Source organism: Bolinopsis microptera, chromosome 7, assembly GCF_026151205.1.
Source record: "Bolinopsis microptera isolate Bmic1 chromosome 7, MBARI_Bmic_1.0, whole genome shotgun sequence".
Taxonomy (NCBI): Eukaryota; Metazoa; Ctenophora; class Tentaculata; order Lobata; family Bolinopsidae; genus Bolinopsis; species Bolinopsis microptera.
The window spans coordinates 1619016-1645236 of record NC_087078.1 but is presented as its reverse complement, the minus strand read 5'-3'; the positions used below and the strand labels follow the sequence as shown (position 1 = coordinate 1645236).

General features: G+C 37.5%; 4 protein-coding genes across 5 annotated transcripts in view; 2 read left to right on the top strand and 2 right to left on the bottom strand.

Annotated features, from left to right (window-relative positions):
- The window catches only part of LOC134818897 (uncharacterized), an 89125-nt gene that overhangs the window by 12950 nt on the left and 49954 nt on the right, over positions 1-26221 (top strand). The window lies entirely within an intron of this gene.
- Positions 1-26221, bottom strand: part of LOC134818896 (protein diaphanous homolog 1-like) — a 78920-nt gene that overhangs the window by 34358 nt on the left and 18341 nt on the right. For both annotated transcript variants that reach the window (XM_063828606.1, XM_063828607.1), the window contains exons 2-28: positions 16070-16202; positions 15680-15885; positions 15486-15545; positions 15217-15350; positions 14802-14871; positions 14113-14246; positions 13863-13989; positions 13657-13753; positions 13420-13517; positions 13078-13226; positions 12833-12951; positions 12448-12629; positions 12253-12316; positions 12027-12089; positions 11611-11907; positions 11297-11358; positions 11002-11149; positions 9138-9302; positions 7831-7949; positions 7173-7259; positions 6825-6893; positions 3712-3795; positions 3257-3352; positions 1168-1295; positions 581-776; positions 322-431; positions 9-130 (exon numbers count right to left, since the gene is read on the bottom strand). In XM_063828606.1, coding sequence (XP_063684676.1) covers positions 9-130; positions 322-431; positions 581-776; positions 1168-1295; positions 3257-3352; positions 3712-3795; positions 6825-6893; positions 7173-7259; positions 7831-7949; positions 9138-9302; positions 11002-11149; positions 11297-11358; positions 11611-11907; positions 12027-12089; positions 12253-12316; positions 12448-12629; positions 12833-12951; positions 13078-13226; positions 13420-13517; positions 13657-13753; positions 13863-13989; positions 14113-14246; positions 14802-14871; positions 15217-15350; positions 15486-15545; positions 15680-15885; positions 16070-16154 — 3271 coding nt within the window. In that variant the 5' untranslated portion in view covers positions 16155-16202. The remainder of the gene's footprint in view (positions 1-8; positions 131-321; positions 432-580; positions 777-1167; positions 1296-3256; positions 3353-3711; positions 3796-6824; positions 6894-7172; positions 7260-7830; positions 7950-9137; positions 9303-11001; positions 11150-11296; positions 11359-11610; positions 11908-12026; positions 12090-12252; positions 12317-12447; positions 12630-12832; positions 12952-13077; positions 13227-13419; positions 13518-13656; positions 13754-13862; positions 13990-14112; positions 14247-14801; positions 14872-15216; positions 15351-15485; positions 15546-15679; positions 15886-16069; positions 16203-26221) is intronic.
- LOC134818901 (uncharacterized) lies at positions 1893-3136 on the top strand. Its single transcript, XM_063828612.1, has 2 exons — positions 1893-1965; positions 2101-3136. The coding sequence occupies exon 2, from the start codon at positions 2110-2112 to the stop codon at positions 2908-2910; it is 801 nt and encodes a 266-aa protein (XP_063684682.1). The 5' UTR covers positions 1893-1965; positions 2101-2109; the 3' UTR covers positions 2911-3136.
- Positions 16900-25924, bottom strand: LOC134818485 (protein FRG1-like). The gene is made up of 6 exons (XM_063828073.1): positions 25837-25924; positions 25177-25341; positions 21861-21937; positions 18144-18266; positions 17729-17845; positions 16900-17416 (listed from the first exon to the last, which is right to left on the bottom strand). The coding sequence occupies exons 1-6, from the start codon at positions 25916-25918 to the stop codon at positions 17198-17200; spliced, it is 783 nt and encodes a 260-aa protein (XP_063684143.1). The 5' UTR covers positions 25919-25924; the 3' UTR covers positions 16900-17197.

The following is a 26221-nucleotide window of genomic DNA, read 5'->3' as shown; positions in this document are numbered from 1 at the left end:
CAACTTACGATTTTGGCGCGGTTTTTGGCGTCTGTTGTCGCGGTTGTAGGCTTGCCCAGTTTTAAGGGCGTCCATGAGATCATCCAACACGCCTTCCCCTTCGCCTTGCTGGTCGATAATGAAATCTTTCCTGGGGTAATAAAGTAGGGTGTTATATCTCAAACTAAATGGTAAATATCAGTGTATCAGTATTTCAATTGTGCGATACATATGTTCAGTATTCATACAGTTTATTTTTAATGAGTTCTCAAAGTTCAACTCGATTTATGGCTGGTTGATGGCTTAATCTTTGTCGTTGGTGGGACAAAACGCAGTACTAACCTTTCTTTTTCTTTCTGTTCCTTCCTCCTTTTCTCTTTCTCCTTTAGCTCCTTTTGTTTCTCTTCTCGTTTCTTAGCCTCCTTCATTTTGGCGGTTTCTACTCGAGCCGTCTGGAAAGGGTTGCGATATTTGAATGTGTTTAAAAGAGAATGAACTATCGAGCGACCTTAATTTAAACTGTCATCTCAATAATAACAAACATACTTTCTCCTTCTCAGCAGAAGACATGAGAATTGTAAAAACATGAACTGTAATTTACCTCGAAGTCGTTGCAGAAAGTCACGATGTCGCTGAAGAACTCCTCTGCGTTTGTCTTTTTAGGGTCCTCACCGTAGAATCCGATGATTTCGGCCGTACACTTGCCCATGTTGGTGTACGTGGCTTCAAGTTTCTCGTACTCATCGTTGGCGTACTCCAGGAAGGCGTTCATTTCCGTACCAAATCGATCGTCGATGCTGTGAAAGTTTGGAGGTTAAGCGGTAAAGTTGACGGTTTTGGATTTAGGTAATCTCATAAATCCGCTACGTAAAGTGTAATGGTTCAAGATTCTATACATAATGTTTGATTCTCAATATCAAAAAAGGAATTAAATGCTATACTAATAAGAATAGAATTAAAATTCAGAAGAAGAAAACAAAATCGATACACAAAAAGTTTTAAATTTGGCTTTCAGAATTCAAAATGAACGCCATACTCATTATCCGTTTCGTCAGAGCCATTCAAATGATTTCTGATTTGGTTAACTGTGAGTACATAGTATTCTTATCGGGGAAATAGTGTTGTCCTTCAGGAACTTAAATAATTTTCAAATTATATTAGTAGGTGTTTATGCCCATCACTACAAACCTTTCAGGGTTTTTATGGAATTCAAGTTCCTTCTTTAAATTGTTCAGGGACTTCTTCATTCCTCGGAGCTGCTTGGACAGTTGATCGTCGCTCACACGCCTTGCTTTCTCCAGATTTCTCAAATCGTCCTGAGAAGAACCATAGGTAAACTTTCAATTTGGTATAAAACAATATCCATAACCAGACCGGACAATGTTTCTTTGCACGAGCTGTCCACTGTCCAGGCTTAAAATATTCCATTAAACTCTTCCCAGGAAATTTACGATGGAGAATGGCTTCAAACCCACAACCCTTACGAATAGCGATGACTAAAACTTACGTGTCCGTCTTGTTTTCTAAAATGTTCTAAAATTTCTTTTTCCAAAACTAGAAGGTAGGGACTTTTGAATCAATAACTGTATGAGGTAATGAGAAATTAACCTTTATTACTAAGAAAACCAGATAATCTCCGAAGTAAGACGGATCTTTCATTTGGCAAACGTCCATATCCGTTTTAGACTCCGAGAAGCGAGCGAGAACCTTTTCTTGTTCGATTGAATTATAAGGCTCCCCTTTTCTAATTGAAAACCATCGATAAGGTACAATTATATTAGCAAATTCACCTACTGTAGCCAAACTCTAAATTTCCGATAAATTGGTTTTACTGATTAAGATTAGTACTCGTGTTATAACTTATAATTACATTACTGTCGATCAGTTTTAAGGCCCTTCAGCCAGTGGAACCGTTTCACAATTGAACGAGACATTTTCTAGTTCGCTGCTACTCCTGAAGATCTACGGTTTCAAGCTCTTTATACGGTAAGACAAACAAAGTACTATATCTTTAACATGCACTATTTTAAATTTGTACTCTGAAAACTTTCAGCTCATAAAATCTGATAGCTATCAGCGTTCACAAGTTGTCCCGATAATTTACCACTAAACCTATTTCAGGAATTGAAGATGAAGCTCCTACCCCTACTTCTACTGCTTACTACAGTATCTGCTGGAAATAAGCCAATTTGGCCCACTGACTTTAGGTGGAGTTCTGCGGGAGGTTTGGTCGGATACGAATGCATCATAATCCTGGAAACAGCAGATCCGCACACCTGGAACGACAACTATCTGTGCTGGAAGAGTGGAAAGGATAGCCCAGGACTGCGATGGCGGAGTTGGGGTCCCATCTCCGGGATGAGGTGCACCCATATCCACGAGGCTGCAGATCCTCACACCTGGATGGATAACTACCTGTGTGAACCTTACAACTCCCCCTACAAGTTTACCTGGTCATCTGCTGGTGCTTTACCTGGTAAGAGCTGTATCCAGTGGCTGGAGACTGCTGATCCTCATACTTGGGCTGATAACTTCCTCTGCGCCGACTCACAGATCTCGCAAAGTGAAGCTCGCTTCCCTGAAGACTTCTGGTTCAACTCAGCTAGAGTCCCAAACGGCTACAACTGCATCCAGATCCACGAATCTGCTGACCCGCACACCTGGAACGACAACTTCTTCTGCTGGAGACAGACCGTCAAGGATCCCGGTCTGAGATGGCGGAGTTGGGGTCCTATCCCCGGGATGAGGTGCACCCAAATCCACGAATCTGCAGACCCCCACACCTGGATGGATAACTACCTGTGTGTCCCGCACAGCTCTAAACTTCGCTTCCACTGGAGCTCAGCAGGTGGTATTAGAGGGAGGAGGTGTTTACAGTGGCTGGAGACTGCTGATCCCCATACATGGTCCGACAACTTCCTCTGTGTTTAGGGTTATTGGACAGTCTCCATATGGCCTCCGTATCCATATTTTTACAAACGTTTATATACGAGACCGTTTGGAGGCAGAGTTTTATTGAAGACATAATTTAGACATAATTTATTTCAGAATTTAAAATAAATTTTTGACTTTTTTACAGAAAACCATTTAAAAGGGTTTGTTATTTTTAATTGGGTTTGTAATCTTTAATTTGTTCATCAATCAATATTAGTTCCAATTTTCGAGTTTCTTTTGTATGTTCAAGTGAATTCCTGCGCGAATTCGTTTCAGGGTTTCATAATCGTAAATTTTACCAAAAATTTGAAAAATCATGATCAATTAACGCAATATCTCTTACTCTGAAGTTCACCCATTGTGGATATCGAGTCTCCAGAAGATTAGCCAGGAAATGTAACATGTTCGATCTGTTGTCGTGGGCTTTCGTGTTTTGCAACTGGGGGAGTTATATCGTTACCAATTATTAAATACAAGAAAATATTGAAAAACGCCAAATTTACCACAAATCTAAATCACATATATATTATACATAGTGAAATAATCTAAATTTGGAATTAAAATGTCATGGTTTTGTAGGTCTCCGGAAAAAGTCCAAAAGGAAAAAGCTTAAGTTAACGGTATCTTAACTGGGTCTCTCGTATAAATAGATATTTATACTCGGAGTGGAGTATGAAGTTATGAACGTGAGTGGAGTATGAGAGATCCGCGATTTTTCCACGAAGATGAAAAGTGGAATGGCCCGGATCTCGATACTGATAAATTCACTCCAAGGGGAAGTTAATATTCTCGTCTTACCTTGGTTAGGAAGTTGAGCTTAAAACCATACGACTCGGCGTTCCTTGATCCACTGTTCATGTAGTTACCGATAAGGAGAATCAACTGAAACATAATTATTAGAGCTTTCAGTATTAAAGTGGCAAAAAGTGGTATTAAAGTGGTAATTAAGTTGCAATTAAGTGGTAATGAAGTGGTAAATATAACTTTATAAATCTCAATACACGAAATGTATGATTCATTTACACGTCTTGTTTAAACCTAAATAAACAACTCTTTGTACTGAATTTATCCGCTCTCCAAATTAAATGTGCAGCTTGGATGAATGGACTGACTTTGATTTCAAGTGAGATTTATGATTTGGAAATTTTGAAGTAGTCATTGAATTAAAACGGTTATAATGAAAAGTTAATCAAATAAAAATCATGCAAAGACAAATGGCCTGGTCGATAGAAATTTGACCATAATTTTATATTTGGTGAGTTATAATAATGTTACTCTATAAAAGTAAATAATTTATTAAAGTAAGATCAAATCAATTATGATTCAAGATAAAACAAAAATTCTGAACAGTTGACTGTTCAATAAAGCCAACTGCTAAGGTAACTTAAAATATTTGCTAACTGTAACAATCAAGATAATTTATCGGTTAGAAATTAAAAACTAAAAAGATTTAATAAAATGTAAAGTTCCCATTTAAAAAATTCATTTACAAATATGATATTACAATCTAACAGTAACCATGCATAGCTTATGTTGTCTCATAATGCGTTCGACGCATGCATTATAAAGTAAACAAAAAATAAAACCAATTAAAAAGTAAAAATTACTAAGATTTTAAAACATTTTTCGCATAAGCTCTGATGAAGTCCGCTTTTTAAAAGGAATTCATAAAACAGATCCCAGAAAATTATTGAAAATAAAAACAAATCATTTGTCTTAGTGCCCAAAAAAGCAGTTAAAATACCCATTTTCATGATCTAAACATTGATGTTCCGCGATGATCTCTTCAATCAGAGTTTTTCTAGGATTCATCAGGGAATTCGTATCACAACTAGCTAGACGAGACGCGGTTGAAGAATAGAGTAAACATTGCTCCCGTACAACCACGGACGACACATTACCGCGGACAACCAGTTCATTACTGTCTGAGCAATTTTTAGCACCCAGCGTGGTTTTGATTCTTGTTAATCCATTTGCTAGCGGCTGCACAAAGATAACTGCGACTCTTGAGTCCGAATCAAGTTTGAAATGCAAACGGAAACTTTGAAGTGGAAATTCTTCCATGTTTTCACCAGATTCTAACCAAACAACAACGACTTCACAAGAACTGTTGTCGACTTTAGAGTAATCCCAACGCATGTTTTCTATCAAACGTTCTTGGGGCATGATCCTTGGAGAATCACTTAGGTTTGCGGAATTTTCCAGAAGTTTTGTAGTCGGAAGTAAACTTGGGATAATGAATATCGCCTCATTCAGACTGTTTGAATAGTAAGGGAATGTGACAGGGAAGAAGTTGGCATTATTGCAAGTTTTCAGACCTGTCCAGCCCTTAAATCTGAGAATGTCCACGATCTCACTACCGAGCGACGAGGCGAAGTCACCAAATCTTCTGTTCCGTGAAATTACATTTGTGTTACTTAGAATGTCAGTCAAAGTTTTCTGTCTTGTTCTTGCGTAGAGAACAATTACCGTCTGCATGTTCTTGTAAGATATTTTATCTAATGTTTCTAAACTTGTTTGCAACTTTGGACTGTTTTTCAGCAAAACTGTGGCCTGCTTACCGCATTCGTTTGATTCAAACATTTTCGGAGATAAGAGACCAGCGTGGCTTAGAAACATTCTTGGACTGTCAAGATTTAGTGCACAATTGGGCATTTTAAGATCTTCCGGTGAAGGGACTTCAGGTAGATCCTCATTTCTCAGCTCCTGATTTGTGATGAAATCTGACAACTTCTGTTCCGACAACAATTCCTCCGCAAGACTGTTGCCGGAATGAAGTGATTTCTGTAAAAATTTAACATGGTCGTTTTCTACCATTGCCTCTTCCAATGCCTCGTCAAGCTCACCCTCCTCGGCTGGGACACCTACAGGACGTGAAGGTTTCTCCTTTTTTGGTGGCGGAGGCTCAGTAAGAGGGTCACTCTCATATCTCAACCAGTGTGCTGACAATCTGGTGTGAGGACCACGATCTATAAGATACACGGTAGGATTAACATTATCCCCGGGAGTATTCATAAAACAGAGAATATTCTGTCCCTCAACAGCCAGGTATCTCATGTTAGGTTCTAGATTAGGATGTTTACTTTTCCATTGTTTGATGAGATCTCGCTCGCTCAGCTCTGTTCGCTTAGCACTGTTCAGAGAACCCTGAACGAGCTGTTTTAAAAGATACTGACCCTTTGCCCAGACTATATTTAAGAAGTTTTTGGTTTGATCCGGCATGAGTGAAGCGTTCATATGCTCCAGAACTTGGATACATCTTTTGAGACAGTTCCTGTCGGTCAGGATATCTTTGTACCCTACACACCATGCGGTTAAAAACTCGCAAGTTGAAATGAGTCTGCTAGAAAACTTATCGCCTTTACCATCGTTGTGCATTAGCTGATCTATCTGCCACTCAAAATGATCGCACAGTGCATTTATCACTCTCTGAAAGTCATCTACGGTCTCTTTGGAATATGGTAGTATGTTTGGTAGGTTTAGCATGATACTGAACAGGGGACTGGGGTAATCAGTTATTTCATCGAAATATCCTCTAAAAAGGACGCAAACTGTGCCCACTAACAATGTCCATTGATCTTGGATGTGATCTTCGGGAAACTCTAACGGATTTGATTTTAGATCAAGGAGCATGATGTATAAATGTTGGAAATTCTCTGAAACCACATGCTGCAAATAATTCAAACTGTTTATTTTTTCTTGCACAAAGTTCAACTTCTCCGTCCAAGTAATGTGGCAGTAGGTTATGCCGGCCCTCATATCCGTGCTTTGACACCGCATTTATCACTAAATGTGGAATGGGGCTATTTCGAGGAACATGCAACCTAAATTAATTTCAGTGGTTAGTAACTAAACCGATAATGTGAAACTTAAATATGGGATTTTACGGAATGCTAAAGTTCTGTACATACCTCGAGACATTTTCCGAATTTCTCGGAGGTTTTCAGTTCCTCGCATGCAGCTATCACATACGTTAAATCCTGAAGATAGCAGTAATGTGAATTTAACGATTAAATGGTTGACTACTGACTATGTAACCACGGAATCTTTGCAAGGTGGTCGACTAATTCCTTGCTAGCAAGCAGAGCGGGAGGAACGGTTCAAACCTCAAAAATAAATTACAATTCATTAACCACGTAATGGAACAACAATATACAGCAATCCATTATGCAGATGAGAATATCACAACAAAAGATTTGAATCAAGAAGTGATGCATATGATAAGTATCAAACATGATTATTGACCTATTTCAACTTACTGGCTTGATTTCTTTGGCTTCCTCAAAGAACTTTTTCTTGAACACCATTGCTTGTAACCGTGGTTCAATTCGTGGGATATTACTCAACTGGAATAAGTGTAATGTTATTGTTTGTTAGTAAGTAATAGTACCTTGCTATGACTCTGTGTAATTTACTACTACAGTTATATAGACAGTTTACTGGTGATAACTGCAATGTCATTATAGTCGACAGCATCAAAATCTAAATGGAAATTCCTCACGAACTTTGTGGAACTTTATCATAGAGTTCTTATATTTTGATATTCCTGTATTCGGCGTACAATATTGGCACGCCATAGCTCTTATGACCTGTCTTGCCAATAAGTAGAGACACTACCCGGGATAAAGGCTTCATGCTCGATAACAATATGCCAAATGTTTGTACCTATCACGGAATATTTGATAAAATTTACCACACTTACAGGTCTATGCTATGAATACTTTATGCTGATAGGGATGCGGATTATGCTATAAATATCGACAGAGGGGCGAAAACTGTCGTTAAAATAGTTCACTGGTGCTAAAGCCCGCACATTCGAATATTTTACCCTCATGTGTATTGCTTTCCCACCAGTACCAACAGTCCTGTAATCAGGAATTGGCGCAGTAGTTGTATATCTTATCAATAAAAACAAACCATGAAAGCAAACTGCTCAGCGGTACAGAGCTCCTCATATTCATCCTTTAGAAGCCGGAGGGACGCCATGTCCTCTCCAGAAGGCAAGAATCGTAGCAAGGACTCCATCACAGAAGGACCTGTGGGATAAACCAGTGTTATGAGTGGTAGAACGGGGAGACACCCGACCACATATTGTTCAATATAATGGGTTGGGGAATCTGGGGGAGCGGTCATTTTCAATCATGAAGAACATACAAATTTTACCGTTGTTGGATATAATTGTGTGAGTCGGGTATCTCTCTGATCATATTTGGTGGTGACCTCGGCCCGGTAATCGGCCGACTGGTCAAGATGTGACAACATGTGACAACAGGCCTCACTTAACGAGATCGAGCATCACAAAACAGAGCTTGCCAACTGTAAGAGATTCTGGGTGTGTGTGTGTAATTGTTCATGTCATTCCACTTTCTGCTCCTTTTCGATTTAAGACAAGTAGTGGAATCAGAATTTGTTTGCAAGCGTCCTTGTTTTTCATGCGTTAAGCTTTGGGGTTCACCCTTTGAAAAGGACATGTTGGTAATTCTTAGGATTGTCCTATGTAAAGGACCTCTCCTTTAAAATCTAATTTGTCCTTTTGAAAGGAGGCCCCTCGAAGAAGTTGACATGCAAGGTTTTGTAATGGAAATAAGGTCTGAAAATAGGCTACGATACAAATATACTAGGCTAAACTGCACTCCCACATAAACCTCGGGAACCTGAAAGTTTCATCAATAGGTACTAAAGGTAGGTACAATAGATACTACAAAAACAGGGAGTTTCATCAATAGGTACTAAAGGTAGGTACAATAGATACTACAAAAACAGGGAGGGATAACTTTGGCTGAACAGAAAAATATAGGATTGTAGTCTAACCACAATCGAAACCTGCCGGACACGTGGGTCTCTGACCCGCACAGCTATATCCTTCGGTAGTGTTTTTAATTAGAATCCTTTACTATGTATGTGATCACTGATCATATTGGTGCCATCTCTTAGACCTCCTGCTTTATTTGGTTGGCCGAGCGACATAGTGGAAATAGTGGCATAAGACTTACGATTGAAAGTCATCAAAAACTATTTTCTAAATCAAAGACTGTGAAATTTGGATTATAATTATTATTTACTTACACACGATTAATCGTATTAACCTCGGGGTAACAAAAGTTTATAGAAAAACACTTTAAATAAATTCGCATCGTCCGCCTCCGAAAGCATTAAATCTTTAAAAGTTAACTAAATCAATAAAAGCAAATTCACGATGCGAAAATTTGGTAATTTAAACTTACTGAGCGAGCTGTCATCACATTTTAAGATAAGTATCCTGAGTTCATCAAAGGTAAGGCCCTTCAAGGAGGAATTCAAAAGAATACCAAAGTTTTGTGAAGCCTTAGGATCAATCACCTTCAACTCCTTTACCTTCTTCTTCGCAACGTTCAATGCTGGACCAGTTTCTGAAGAGGGATTAATACTTTAATAACCTGTAAACGTGCTCTTCTTTTCAAGTTGTCGAATGCAACCTGAAAATGAAGATATTTTCTCTGCTCTGACATTGAGGAAGCACAATAAAATTAAATGGATCCCTACAATTAAAATTAAATGATATTTTGGAAGCAGGACTTGGAAGCAGGAGGAAATGAAACTCAAAGACTGACAAATTAAGCAAATGAGCTTTGAATTCAGCTCAGAAATATAGGGTTCAATGATTAAGAAGATTATTTCAATGATTCTCGCCACGAATCACATGTCAAAGTAAGATTAAGGGGAAGTCATTTGAAGCACAGGCCATACTGATGACTGCTTGCTCCGTCCTTACCCAAAATGTGATTCGCAACATGTTTCTAAAGCTTTTATAAGGCTGAGCAATATATATAATATGGACACTGAAACAGCAGATTTGAAGCTTTTTAAGCTGATTCAATGATATAGTAGTAAAGGTGCATCTTTGTAGAATTCGGCGTTTTAACGTGAATATTGATTTTTAATACATGTACATTTATAATTCATTTCAATCAATTTCATTTCAATTAATTTCATTTCCTTACAATTCAATTGATTTCATTTGGATTCATTTCATTTGGATTCATTTGGATTCATTTGGATTCATTTCATTTCATTTCATTTCATTTCATTTCATTTCATTTCATTTCATTTCATTTCATTATCCAAGAAGCCCGTCAACTAAGGGTAGACATTATGGTTGACAGGGTTAGGGGTTAGGTTAGAAAAAGGGTTAAGGTTATACCAAGACCAAACTCCTGACTAAACTATGACCATTATTCAAAGTTGTCTACCATAATGTTTACCCTTGGTGGTCTAGCTTCTAGGATATTGTCCATTTCATGCCATTACATTTCATTTCATGCCATTTCATTTCATACATAATTAAGTGTCTCGTGACCTCGTTCACATATAACGTAACCCTAGGGGAGGGGGAAATTGACTGATATTTCTAAAATGTAGTAACAGTTACTAAGTAACTATGTTAGTTACTAAGTAACTATGTGTGGAGAGGGTTATAAATACACGGAAATCTGGCTTACGTAATATGTGAACGATCCCTTATTTCATTTGAATGAGAAGCTGGTAAGAGTTGCAAGTTAGAAACAACAGCAGACCCCCACCAAGAAAACATGGTCAATGATTTGTTTCAACAGATTTCAACACGCTCGGGTTGTTGCAACACTCATATCAACATCACATTTCACTGACAAGCAGCAAATGTATATATAGGTGTGTTAAATGAGGCAAGTTTGCTAGTAAGATTTTAAGAGGCACGAATTAACTCAACTGTCCGGAGTATTTGCAGTTACCTTGGGGTCCTGGGGTGTGTTGGTTTAGACGATCTCAGAAGTGGGTTATAGTGGGATTATAGTGGGTCTATAAATGTGGATACTGGCGGGGAGGCGAGCCATATTTACACTGACAGTGGACAGTGATTGACACTTATCAGCTTCCAGTATTGACCGATGAAAATCAAGATTCTGTCACGTTTCAAGAAATATGGTTCGCCTCCCAACCAATATCCACATCTATAATTCACTAATTGACTATTTCTTTAAATTTCGGATGACTAAAAACAATCAAAATATGTGCTGCGTTTAACATGGCGATATTTCAGAACTGTGTTTAATATCGGATCGTCTTCAGTACCTTTAGCAGTTTTAGCAGCGAACTCTTGCGCCAAACTGTCGAGCAAATCTTGGCTCTCCATTTCCATTTCCTTGGTTTTTGCCCAAAATGTGGTTTTCTGAATGTTTTTGACGGGGATCGATTGCCAATTAAGCTTCTTCGTTGAGACCTGATAATTTGTTAGTTATCCCGCAAAGAAATCTAATAATAACCAACAAAAAATAGCTATCTGATCTGTGCCCCCCGGCCCCCCTGGCCCTCCCCTGATATTCAGTGCAGTGTAAACTGCATAGTGCTGGTAACTATGGTTACTCACGCCAGTGTAAGTTTTCTTCTTTATAACACCGTCCGGAAGTTGAGGACCTCGCCTTGCCGGCGCTGAAAGAATGCAAACAATGTAAACAATGTAAACAGTATACACTGTGTATATTGTATATCATGGAATGTGCCTAGTTGCTGTCAATCTTAATATGACATAAAATATTACAGTTATTTTCTACTCAATCCAACGATATGGGGGCCGTGGAATGCAGCTGTAATGTAGTCTAAAACACATTGGAGTGCAGGTTTAAGAAGTACAAAAAATATCTAATTGAGTAATCCGAAGAATTTTAATTGAAATCAACAAACCACGGCCAGCAGGTGCACGAGGAGCACCAGGAGCGGGAGGAGCACCAGGGGCTCGAGGAGCACCAGGGGCTCGCGGAGCGCCTGGTGCGGGAGGAGCTCCAGGTGCTCGGGGTGCTGGAGGAGCGCCGGGTGCTCGAGGAGCAGGTGGCGCTCCGGGCGGTCTAGGTGCTGGAGGGGCTCCAGGTGCTGGTGGCGCTGGTGGTGCACCAGGTGCTGGAGGTGCTCTGGGTGCTGGAGGTGCGCCTGGCACTGGAGGAGCTGGAGGTGCGGGTGGTGCGCCGGGTGCGGGGGGAGCACCTGAGGAGAACAATAATGTTACATTTCTATCATATTATTATGTCGTAGGCTACTTAAAATAAGTGAATACATAAAAAATAGTGCAAGGGATTGATAAATGGTTGAGTGTTTTAACTTACGGGGTGCAGGCGGAGCTGGAGGTGCTCCGGGAACTGGTGGGGCAGGAGGCGCCTTTGGGGCACCTGCAAAACAAATTACAGTAAGTTTCATCAAATTTAATGATTGTAATATATAATGTCATCCTTGAAAAAATTCTTACCGGTATTGGGGGCGGTTACCGTGATTTACCAGTCTCTAAAAAACGTCATTTTGAATTAACGTTAACTGAAGGACCAATAAAAATACCTGGGGCTGCCGGTGCACCGGGGGCTCGTGGGGCTGCTGCTGCCTCGGCAACAGCTCTGTCTTTCTGAAAGGTAAAAGTTCATAACTCATGATTCTAGTGATTTGGAATTGCCGTATCTTGCTGAGAACCGTGTTGTGAAAGATCGTAAAACGTCGATTAAAGTGTGAAAATACTAAAAGTGTGAAAATACTAACCTCTTCCATGAGACGTTTCTTCTCCTCTTCGAATTTGGAGATCTTAGCTTGATAATCGACGAATGCTTTGGAGTGCTTTGCTTCTGATTCTTCTAATTCCCGTTGTCTGATAGCTAATGACTCTTCTAGGTCAAGATTTTTCTTTTCGAGGTCTTTCAACCTTTGTTCGTCGATTAGTTGATCTAGAATGTAAAGGTTTTTAGGATTTTCTTTTAAAAATCGCAAATCAAGTTGTTGGGGACAATGAAGAGGAATGGTGCAGAATAACTCAAAGCAGGACAATGCAGGTATTGATCAGTTCAGTCCACTATAAAATTGGTGAGTAAATTATGCTCTTGAAGTACATTAAAGAAACTTGTTTTTGCTCTAGAAAATAATATTTTACCTATAAGTCGTTCGACATCAACCTCCTCTAAATGCCTGCATTTAAAATCCGGATCGACTCCACCTTTCTGTAAAACTATTTGACTGACAACATCTTCTATCAGTCGGAAATACTGAGGTCTGAAACAACGATATGTAATGAATCTAAAGCGCAAACTCGAAAAATTCATTGACATTAATTTAGATTTGTTTTTTATAATCAGACTGATTTACTAGAAGAAATTCACAGTAAATAAAATGTCTTACTTCGCTTCGGGGTCGTCTCGTATTAAAAGGAAATGTTGAAGTATCGATAATAAAGTGTGTTCCACTTCGGTGTTTTTCGATTGGTTCATCACGATGTGGAACACTTCGAGGGGATCTTCAAACTCCGCCTGTATGTCTCCCAACTTTTGCTGAGGAATTTTTTTATAAAGCTTGTGCTTGATAAAGTCATAGTTAGTTATATTGTTCGGATCTATGAAGATCTAAGTCGAGCTTAACAACCTTAAGCTAGTAACAATTGTAATTCAGAAAGCTACTTTGGTTGAGTAGATTAATTCATTAAATAAAAACAAAATGACATTTTAATAGTTAGTAAATAATTACAGTGAGCTCGTTGAAGTCGTCATCTCTGTTATTTTCAAGTACACTGATTTGTAACGTTAACTCATCATCAGACACACTTCTGTTTAAATTCTGCAGATCTAAAGAGGAGAAAAAGTGAGAAACAGAATGTACCAGGGTAAGAAAGAATCAAACTTCTCAGATTTATTAATGAAAACTGGATTGTTGATACATCGGATGAAATCCAATTTAAATAATAACGCGTCCAGTTTGGTTTACCTGGTAGGACTTCTCTCAAGCCACAGTTCATGAACTCATTCCGCAAGTGCATCCTGAAGTCCACCTCGTTGGGGAATGTCGTCAGAGCATTGACAAACTGAAACAGGAGTATTAGCGAGACGTTTTAAAAGTAATTGACACTTTAAATTAAGAAAGTTCGGTCAATCTATATTATAACTATTGAACACACTCTGTAAAACTCGTACCGTAATAATTGCGTTGGTTAATTGGGGAGGTTCGTCTTTTCCTTTTAATTTGTCCATTAGAACCTGGAACCTAGGCTGCTGGATCAGTTCCCCGAAACTGGTCAACGCTTCTAAAACCGTCTGATGCCTGGAGGGGTTTAACAGTTAACAGTGTTTATAAAATACTTTCCTTAGGAAACAGTTTGACCATAAAAGCAAGAAAAATCAATTGCTTTTTTGACGGAGTATTTAAAAATGAAAGTGAACTCACGCTTTCTCATTGACGATACTCATAGCGGCGAGGATTTTGACGACCTCGGTCATCATCGTGGTATTTCGTGGGTCGAGGCACTTTGTGAGGAGCACCATACCACTGGTATTATCCATCATAGCCATCAACCCGTACTGAGGAGAACAACGGATTTTTAATAAAGTTCAGCCCTACACTAATAGCATACGTTTGTTTAATTCGCTCTCTTTATCTGCTTTCTTATCTCGCCTTGTTAAACGGCGAGATTTTGTGCCTCTCACCTTGTAGCTTAGCCTTACATCATGGCAGCTGTGGACGACACGGAGATTGACAGTAAAATGTTTAAAGCTGAGGATTGGATTGCAAAAATTATGAATCAGTTCGGTTGTGAAGCACCAGTTGACATGACTTCTGTACAGTGCAAACATTTTTTGCTTAAAAGGTCATTAAGTTTAACGGATAAGGAAAAGTTTGCAGCGTTTCTGTCAGAATCGTTTCATTTGGTTCGCTTTCAAAATAACAAGTTAAAGAAGATGAAAAACGTAGCCATCAATCCGTACTGAGGAGAACAACGGATTTGTAATAAAGATCATACCAGTGCAATATATTTCAAGAATCAAGATACGTACTAGATACGTACAATAGTGGTGTTTGTGTAATGTGTATTGGGTGTGGATCCTTCAAGAATTTGGAATCATCAAATTTCTTACTTTGTTGTTCATGAAGACTTTGAGGCATTTTACACATTCGTGGGTAACGTCACCAAATTCTCTGTCTTGACTGAAGATGAAGTATTGTTAATATAACAAAGTAGCCGTGTCACCACTATGTGAAAACAGAGTCAAAATGCTGTTCAATTAGTGGGAAATTCTAAAAAAATAGAACATATTATAGTTCTGTTATTTTCCCTTATTTACAAATGAGAGTTGAAGAGAAATTTAATTCTAGACAATTCTTGTTGCAACCTATTATGTTTGTTCAGTTGGGTTTACTTATCACTTTCCATCGACACCCTGGAATCTGTCTTGGTGATTAGCACGACCCTAGGACCTAGGGCCTAGGTTAGTGACCTAAGAACTAACGTTGGAGTGTTCTAAATTCTTAATTCTCGAAAACCCTCCTCACCTCTTCTGGAGTAAGTTAAGGAGCAGTCCCAGACCTCCTTCAGCACCGAAAGATTTGAGCCAAGGTATGGTGTTGCTCTGCAGACTCACTCTCAATGCTTCTAAAGTCTTCAAACTTGAATCACCTTCTAGCACCTGATGAAATGATAAGTTTTGTTGCAACATGTATAGAAATTTGTGTAGAAAAGCTCTAATTAACGAACAATTATCTCCGAGCCACAAGAAGCATACGTCAATCAATTATATCAATTACAAGATAAGTTAGCACACCTCTTTACGAAGCTCTTGGATGAAAAACTCTGGTGTGCCCCTTTTGGGACCATCTGGAAGCTGTAGGGAAAAAGTATGAGACTCTTACAAGGGAAAAAATTTGAATAAAACCAATGATAAATGAACAATATTGCATTTCAAAAGTTGATAAACCATAAAATCAAAAGATATTATAATCAAATAATTTTACTTACATCGCTATCAGGGACGTTTTTAGCTTCTTCAATCCGCCGAAAGTGAGTAGCTAACATCTGCTTCAGCATGAACTCGTCCAACCTCCTGATAGGAACCCTCTTGCCCTCCCCTAGATTCATGTCGTCCATCATGCGCTCCAACTCGACTTTTAACTCGTCAGGGTTCATGTTTTGCACCCTCTCATCAAGTGCCCCATCTGACCCGGCTGTAATAAAATCTCTGGTTATTCGGGGCTCTTTCGTTTGTTAACTTTGTTTAGCAGCTTGCTATATTGCCAAACTTTACTTTTGGCATCATTCCAATTGTTTTCAATATAAAATAACGGTTAAGAACTTGCATGCATGACAAGGAATTGGAATGTTATGTATAAAATAGAGTTGTTGTCATACCAGTAGCAGCAGGTTGCGGGGCACCAGTGGGTGCCCCGATCGAGATGCCACCCCCTTTCTTTTTACTTGACTTGTCTTTTACCATGACACCACCATCTTAAAACCTCCGACTAATCCCTTGTCACTACATGCTACACAAAAATGTCAATTACCTTAAAACATGTACATCGATTACGTAATGCAATATAGAATATGTATAATTTGTGACGTGATAGGAAAAGTGAATACGTTATAGTCCACACGATCGTGAAGCAGGTGTCGTAAGATAAAAGCCAAGTATGGCGCACTGTATTTCGTACAGTGAGACAGAATAATGGCATTGACACCACACCAAAATATAATTTATCATAATGTGTGTTTATGCATACACACAGGCTTACACATATAAAGATATTGGATGCGCTGCAAAGATGACATAATAGGCATTTTGCGCGCTACTAGCAATTGTCGTTACTAATTATGCAGACAAGATTTTGAAAATAGACTGTATAGTTTATGAGGAAGTCAGTCAGGCTATTAAAATCGACACAGTTGCATTCAATTAACCACAGACCGTAATAATTTCAGTCATGAAAATAGGGTCACGTGACCATTATTTCGCACATTCAGAAATGCTGCGCATGGAAATTGATACTGCAAAGATTTAACCGCGCGTGCGCACTTTTTCCAAAAGTCGACTCGCATGTCCCAAATTAGACCGACAGTCGCACATGGCCGGGATAATACTTATAAATTGCGCATAGCAATCAACATTAAATAAAATATGTTAATCATACGGTAAATATCCTTATCAAATGTGAAAAATCTGATGTTGAATAAAAAGCGGGCAGTCACATTAATGTCTCTAAAACTGCATATAACAGGGTAAAAGCGGGCTATAAATATTAAAACAGTGTATAATAATATCGAGGAATCAATCCTCAAAAGTGCTAAGATTATCTCATATATCCATTAGCTAGCCGTTAATAGTCTCAAGGACCTGCACATCATAGACAATTGTCCGATAGCGTGACAGGACTTTTCCGAGCGTCGACCAAAATTCGTGATCTAGCAAAATCTGACGATTACAAATAACTGAAGATGAACTAATTGAAAGTGAAATTATGAACTGATTACGAAATTCTGTTTTCACATGCAGTACCGATCACTCTTCATCTTTTCCCGTCGATCAAGCATTTCCTCGTGAAAACGTCCGTCCTTCCTAGCAACTTTCAAATCTTTTGTCCCGTTTTTTGAAATCTTTAGCTTCTTATCCTGGAACTTTTGGAACATTTTGACGTAATTTGTCTCATACTCCCGGACGCTTCCTTGTTTTTCCTTCTCGGCGAGAGTTTGTACTTTCCGTTCCTGGGCGATAGTAATAGTAGTAGTATGACGATGTATATTAACAAGCGGCGATGATATATAACTTTACTTGGTGTAAATGTGAGTTAACACTTTAATTTAATAAAATTGCGTGACGTAATACGTGATATATATATTATAATATATACTATATAGTATAACGTTGTCTCCCATAGTTTTGAAATTTGGAATTTGGGTGTGACGTGAAACGACAGATTGAAGTGTTGAAATAACATGGTAACTCTTCTGGGTGAATGGATAAAATACCGAGAAAAAATAAAGAGGAAATCTAAATAATTCAGGAAAATTCCAAACCTTGTCGCCTCTGGTTCTCATGATAACTTTAGTGTTGTCTTTAATTTCCTCCAACGTACAGCCGATAGTTCCATCGGAATTGAACGTCAAATATCTGCCATTGCATCCCTTGAGAACCTGTTTTATATGTAATCGTGACATGTCAATACAGCGCGTTTGGTTCTACTTGTAAATTGTAACTCGATAGGGCGTTGTATAATTGTACAAATTTTCTTAAAGAATGCAAGCTACGTAACAGAGCGATATAGGCCGGGGTTATATCCGCACTCGGGCTCGGGGTGGTTCCCCAATCAAATGAACAGGAAGCTACCACTGAACTCAGTTATCCTTGTTAAATGAATAGATAAATAATAAATTAAACAAGTCAAATTTTATGCAGCAATTTATTGGTAGTAAATATTTGTTGTCAGCTTACCTGAAATCCGTCGTCGAAGGATATTTGAAATTCCTCTCGGGCCCCGATGGCCTCAGAGCGGCCACTTATGGAACCATCCAGTGCTACCGAAAGGAATTTATCGTATCCCGTCTTGATTGCTAACTGTGGGGATGAAGTGGGTTAGAGGTGAGTATTGTCTAGAATAGTCGCTGTTAATTAAAAATATTAACGTTAGATGGTGTATATTTAAGAGATGACACTCAGGATTTTTGTAAGAGAGTTGTGCTATGATGTAGACTTTTCAATGTTGTAAGGAGTCTGAGTGTAAAGCTGAAAGCAAAAGTGGATGTCACAAAATAAACAAGAACAATATACTCTAGTAGCAGGGAATAGTTGAGTGTGCACTTCGATGTGTACTATTTCTGACAACACAGGGTTGTTTGTTAGGTCATTCTTAACCAAAATCGTGTGGGTGCACAATTTGTTTCGCTAGAGACAACCCTACAGGGCAAATTTTCTAAATTACCCTCAGTCGCGTATACGAGATTTTCGTATTTCGGCTCCTGAAGGTCATAGGGACTTCAATTTTAGCTTAAAATTACCGCAATAGCCATATTTATGTACAACTTATGAAGCAACATAAGGTCTCCAGTGCTTTGTTTTATAGATATTGACAAAACACTGTTTTTTGGCTCAGCGAACCAAAAATGGGACTGAATTTTGGTAACTTGAACTATAGGAAGATCGTAGAGACTTGAATTTTAGCTTAAAATGAGCGCAAACATCACATTTATATACAACTTATAAAGCAATATAAGCCCTTTAATGCTTATTTGTTAAGATATTGACAAAAATCGGTCATTTTGACTACACGCGTGAGGAAAAATACCAAATTGGGCAACAACTTTGGTCTTTTTTTGACCAGTTTTGTGCTCAAGTTATTAAAATGTGCTTTGATGTTGTAGATCGGGTGTTTTCTTCCAATATGGGTTTCGGTATAAATCCGGAAGCACCCGATTCATGGGTGATAGGGGTTAAAAACCCTAAAATGTCAGGCGATGGGCGAGACAATTGTCTGAATTTGGTTATAAAAACACTTGCACTCTTTGCTAGGGTTTGCTTTTTTCTGCTACATCGATCCGATTTCTAACTACTAATCATCCCCCGCTACATCATTCTCTTTTAGATACATGATTTCTATAAGTTCTTGAAGGTACATCCGGCATGATGTAAAGTCTATATCAAAGCATTTTAATGTGGTCTTAACAAGTTGCAAGATATTCAAGTTCACTAATAAAACAGAGATTGTAGGATATTCTTCTTTTACATATTGAGTAATTGTGGGCTTTTTGAGGGGAGGCTATAAAATGGCCAAATATAACTTTAACGTAAACGACCCAATAATAATATTAAACGTAGAATGAAACTACTTAAAACTTATATGTAGATTCATGGTATCCTGTTTCAAGACGCTTGCTCCTGATTTTTAGCAACAATATCGACTGACCCCACGACGTTGTAATATAATTGTGGGTAGGCTATCACTTGATCTATAAGTTTTGAACGGTAGTTTGTAAAAATAATTACATTCTACAAACATTATACGCTCCTACTATGCAATTACTAGCCTCTGGACTAACTCCCAATCATCTGTCCATATAATGGTGTTTCTGGACAGATAGATGGTGTATGATGGCCTTTTTCTCTTTAGTGTTTACGTTCAGGTGGTTCATAAAGGTTTGGAGGCTGCAGTTGTAAATGCCTCGAACTCGAACTCGAACTGCTACTGTCTGGAGCTTGCAATCTCTTCTGTCAGCTGCTGATATCTCTTAATATTCTTTTCTCTTGATCAGCAAAGTTCTCTTTATTTCAGATGCACCTTCTTCGCTTTATCTGAATAGATTACTACATCTGGTCTCAGTGGTATTACACTAATGTAATGTCTAACAATAACGTTTATAAGTGCTAAAATTTCGAACTAGCGGACCATATTCGGAGGAGAAATTTGGGGCAGTTTTTTGCTTGGAAATACTGATTTAATCGAATTTTAACCACAAAATGACTCCCAATAATATTCTTATGGAGAGTGTGGATAAATATTAAATATATTTAAAATAATACAGGTTTGACTATAAAGTTGCGTCAATAATCATGTAAAGAATAATAGATAACCTACAATCTTCGTTTGGTAAACCAATTTGGTATCTTTCCTCACATGTGTAACCAAAATTACTCAATAATCAATATGTAAAAGAAGAATATCCTACAATCTCTGTTTTATTAGTGAACTTGAATATCTTGCAACTTGTTAAGACCACATTAAAATGCTTTGATATAGACTTTACATCATGCCGGATGTACCTTCAAGAACTTATAGAAATCATGTATCTAAAAGAGAATGATGTAGAGGGGGATGATTAGTAGTTAGAAATCGGATCGATGTAACAGAAAAAAGCAAACCCTAGCAAAGAGTGCAAGTGTTTTTATAACCAAATTCAGACAATTGTCTCGCCCATCGCCTGACATTTTAGGGTTTTTAACCCCTATCACCCATGAACCGGGTGCTTCCGGATTTATACCGAAACCCATATTGGAAGAAAACACCCGATCTACAACATCAAAGCACATTTTAATAACTTGAGCACAAAACTGGTCAAAAAAAGACCAAAGTTGTTGCCCAATTTGGTATTTTTCCTCACGCGTGTAGTCAAAATGACCGATTTTTGTCAATATCTTAACAAATAAGCATTAAAGGGCTTATATTGCTTTATAAGTTGTATATAAATCTGATGTTTGCGCTCATTTTAAGCTAAAATTCAAGTCTCTACGATCTTCCTAGTTCAAGTTACCAAAATTCAGTCCCATTTTTGGTTCGCTGAGCCAAAAAACAGTGTTTTGTCAATATCTATAAAACAAAGCACTGGAGACCTTATGTTGCTTCATAAGTTGTACATAAATATGGCTATTGCGGTAATTTTAAGCTAAAATTGAAGTCCCTATGACCTTCAGGAGCCGAAATACGAAAATCTCGTATACGCGACTGAGGGTAATTTAGAAAATTTGCCCTGTAGGGTTGTCTCTAGCGAAACAAATTGTGCACCCACACGATTTTGGTTAAGAATGACCTAACAAACAACCCTGTGTTGTCAGAAATAGTACACATCGAAGTGCACACTCAACTATTCCCTGCTACTAGAGTAATAGAGTTGTGTGCCGTACCAATGATCAGGAGGGTATCAAATTTTATTTATCATTTTCACCGCATAGTTGAGTTCAAAAGGTGTAAATTTAGACTTAATCAAATATCTATGAAACTACAGTGTAAGATTAGCTTTCACTAAATTATAAACTAATTTTTATTTTGTCCGGCTGTCATTCCAGAAATACAGATTTTCCTAAGATGTTCTACAAGCTTACAAGATATAATTTGGAATGCAACATTGCAACGGTTCATCCTAATACGCTTATATATAATATATAATATACATAATATAGCGACAGAATTCGATTATTACTAATTTGCTATCCCATAATACCGCAATTTGAAAACATAGCAAAAATTAAAGCTCCGCCAGTCACAGTACATCAAAAGATTCCACTGCTAAGTTTTCCAGGTTAAAACTGAACGCAGCATTTTCAAATCACGTCTCCCAAACACAACACAAATTGAAATAGTAACGACTTGCTCACAGACTATCACAGACTATCACAGACTTGCTGACAGACTATTTCTGTAGAATACCAGTAAAGACTGACCTTATCTGCTGCACTACCAGGGAGAGCCGTGAATATCTCCGCGTTCTCTGGTCCTTCAGTTTGGTCCCGAACCTCTCCTAGGAAGTATAAGTATCAGTTTGATGACATGGTTATAATGAACGTGGGTAAAAAGAGAATACCTCGCATCTTCATGTCATTACCCACGTATTACCCGTGTATTACCTGCGTATTACCCGCGTATTACCTGCGTATTACCCGCGTATTACCCGCGTATTACCCGCGTATTACCCGCGTATTACCCACGTATTACCCGCGTATTACCCGCGTATTACCCACGTATTACCCGCGTATTACCTATCATTACTCACTGCTATAAGCCTCGGTTCATGATAAACTGCATACGTAATTGTTTACAAAAAGAAAGAGCATATATTCTGACTAGTGTCTCATGAAAGAAGCGACTTCTGTTTAAGAGACATATTAGCATTTGTGTGATGACACTGTTTCTTTTTGAAGGCGTAAAGAGAGAGTTTTGTACTTTACAGTTCACCATGTTGAAGAGTGGATCTTAGTGAAGGACATTACTTATTATAGATGATTTTAGTTGGGAGGAGAGGAATATTTTTTGACGTGGGACAGTGATTCTGTGGTTTGGTTGGTTAATAGCGAATGATGATTTGCTAATTGCTGTCACGTGACAGGAAAATGTGCCTCACCTCCTAACCAGACTAATGTACAGACCTGTGAGTTTGATGATAAAGCGTTCACACTTATCTCATTAATCCGCTCTACATAAAATACAGTAAAACTTCTCTATACCGGGCCTCTCGGGGAAATGAAATTGCATGGTATACAAAAAACCCGGTATAGAAAAACCGGATATAGAGAGGTTCAAACGATCCTGTTCTCCAGTATCTATAGTCTCTGAAATAACCTGCTAAATAACCTGCTAAATAACCTGCTAAATAACCTGCTAAATAACCTGCTAAGCGTAACAGAGTCGATATATTTTAATGTTGCCATGGGGTGGCAAGTCACCATACATCGTGGTCCGATCACTCCGATAGTTTCATTGCGTCTTAATATACCCCATTATAAACTATTTTGCCCGTATTGTGTCGTATTGGGAAAAAGCTCCATAATGTGTAATCGTATCTCCACCAAATTAGATACGAGCTACGATGAAGTACATTTTTTGCACAAAACAAGCAAAGTAACTAAAGGTTTGATGGAACAGGCTACCGAGCTATCGAGCTATCGAGCTACTCTGTATAGAGCTGAGGTACTGTAGAGAAGTTCTACTGTATAATACATTTACAAGAAAGTTTCATAAAAACAAATCATTCCTCAACCTAAAGTATACTTATATATTCTTCAGAATTTTTGCAGCTTAATAATGTCAAAGTATTAAAGTATTAAAGAATCAAGCACATTTCAGTATAACTGGAGTGAACTTGACCCTAATTTATGTATGCTCAACGCTTAATCCATTTAAATGCAATTAGAACTAACTCAATTGATTACGGACATGACTTTTTAAGTTAGGGTGTAACTGTCAAAAACAATTTATCATATTCTTGAAATCTTCGTGAAATCTTGAAGCGGAGATTGGACAAATGTTCATTATTGATGACACAATTTCGTTAACATCTGAGTTTGCATACGGTATCAAATTGATTTTGACGTGGACCGATTGTGACGTAGCTTATACATACACTGTTTCAACTAATGGGAAATATACCAATCACAAAATTAAGTCATGAAAAAGTCATGAGTTTTCTAATATATACGTATAAACTAGTTGCAAAATTTACAACCATGTATGGAAGCTTTAATCGTCATTTCATGGATACATTGCTCATTCTTATTCACTATTAAGCAAAACAGTATACATATTATTGAAACCGTCCGGCAATGTAATACGATAAAATGGTTAGATGATTCGTCAAATCATTAAAATGATAATAAAAGAGTTTTTTACTTTTACCATTACACACCACTATGCTACATTTGCATTCTGCTCGCTGTTGTTGAATATACTTAATTTTCTGAAACTAGTAAGTCATACTATTATAAAACAAAAAAAGAGAAATGATCTGCTTATATATTATTCTGTATAAAAACTCAACTTGTCAGAGCGTCGAAATCGCCAAATAAATGGACAATATCTCATTGTTTTCACGAACTTTTCGCCGAATATAAAGGCCTCCACAGTTATATTCCATGTCAACGGCAATTTCATGAGACATTCCAGCTATAATTTATATATACCTATCAAAAAGTACATAAATATTGCAGAAAGTACGATCAAGACTATTGCACGACTAATTTGTTTGTACGAACTTAACAGAACTGTTCTATAGAAGCCGTTATAAAACTATATACATACTTATTATTTATTACATAAGATTCATAAATGAGCTATTATTAAAAGGTAACAATATTACTAGCAATTATTGGTGAGCTGGTGCTATATTTTCATAAACATTGACAGTACTGTATCATAATATTATTGCTCTGGCAAACTCTATAACAATATATTGAAGTTTTTACTATATAGTGATTATAAGCTTCCTCTGCTCGAACATTAAATAAATACAATTAGCAGAACATAGTATAGTGGCGTGTAATGGTACCTACTCTTATCTCATATTAGTGAATATATAGAATAGAAGTAAAGTGTACATTTTAGAGACAAAAATTCAGGGGTTCAGAAATGACCAAACATGGTTAATTTTAGTTTATTAGCTCAGTCAGACAATGTTTTCTATCCAAAGCGCTTATAAAGTTCTTCATTTTCACATTGGTGCGGTAGGCTAATAAATCGTGAGTAAATTACTGAGGGTAATATCTAAATATATCAGATCGGTCATCTTTGTCATAAACTAAGCACAAGCTACTGATCACTTATACAGATGATTTCTGAAAAAGTGCCGCCTAAAAGTTTGTACTTATCATAGTATACTTAAAAGTAAAATGAAGTAAATCACATTACGTTATTTGTGATCTAACACTTCATCATGTTATAGTGGATGGTGATCTTATTGCATGCTATAGAAAATTTAAGAAAATTAACAAATAAATTAAATAGAAAGTAAAAACACTTAGTTATTTATTCCAACGATTTCCTACTGACAGGAAGAGCAGACGCAGTAGACGAGAAAATCAAAATTCCCCTCATATCGTGGACAATACTGCTAATTGCCTTAATACACATAGTGACAATTTTGCCAGGATACTTCATCTCTACTATTCTGCCAACCCACCTGCCCCACCACTCAGCCCCCCAATAACAATTGGGCTTGCTCCTGTAAATGGAGTCAAGCAGTGTATAAGTAGTAAAAATGTAGCTTACCAAGAGCAACGGTGGCATCCTCACAAGCCATGACATATGAAGTAGAGACTTTGTCTTCAAGCAAGACGCTCCCTTTCACATCGAGAATGTCCCTTACAATCCACCATACCCTGTGTCTTGCTGTTTCGTCATCATCCCATGTGCCGTCTGATTCTTTGTTTTCCTCTGCAAAGTTAGTTAATTAATTAATTAATTTAATTGAGACAATAACCAAAATGAAGTATATTGGAGTGTTTAACTGTCTATAATTTACCTGATGCCTAATGGCTTACCTTATTATACAACCTTAACCTTTCTATTATGAATTAATGTTATTTCAATACATTGCAGTTCAAGAAAACTGGATACCACACAGTATAAAAGGTTTACTTATGAATTATTATCAGAGATGATCACAATGTTTCTTTGTGAGATTTCAGTCGCTGTTAAATACATCAAAACATACTGTATTCTCTGATTATATTTCTGTAAACATTTGTCATGCCGACTGAGCTATGTTGAATAAGTGCTAAATAGTAGGCAGTATAATAATTAATCCACAATAGCGTATCGATATTATTCTTTTGTAGAAGTAGATTTATCAGAATTAAAAATTCCATATTATCAAAACCTATTAGAGTCATGTAAATATCATAAAGAAAAAATAATCAGTAACCAAACCTTGCCTTTTTCTTTTTCTCTTCTTTTTCTCCCCTTTGAACTTTAACTTTGAAGACTTTACTGATTCATAGTTTGAAGACATCTTAAAAAGTGTGACAACAATTAATTAAAAATTATAGCAATGCATTTGAAGATTTCATATGATAAAAATGTAAACACTGTTAGAACCTATTATATATACCTCTATATTATAGATTTATAATCGTTATGGTTCCAGTTAAAGTAAGGTTTTAAATTAGGAGGGAACATTTTCGAAGTTCTAAAGTCTTGCATCCTAACTGTTTAAACATAGCTATAGCCAACTTAAATAATCTAATTTAATATAGTTTGTAATTAAATCTCAATCTCAATAATTCAGTGCACACACAATAAAGAGAGTTGTACA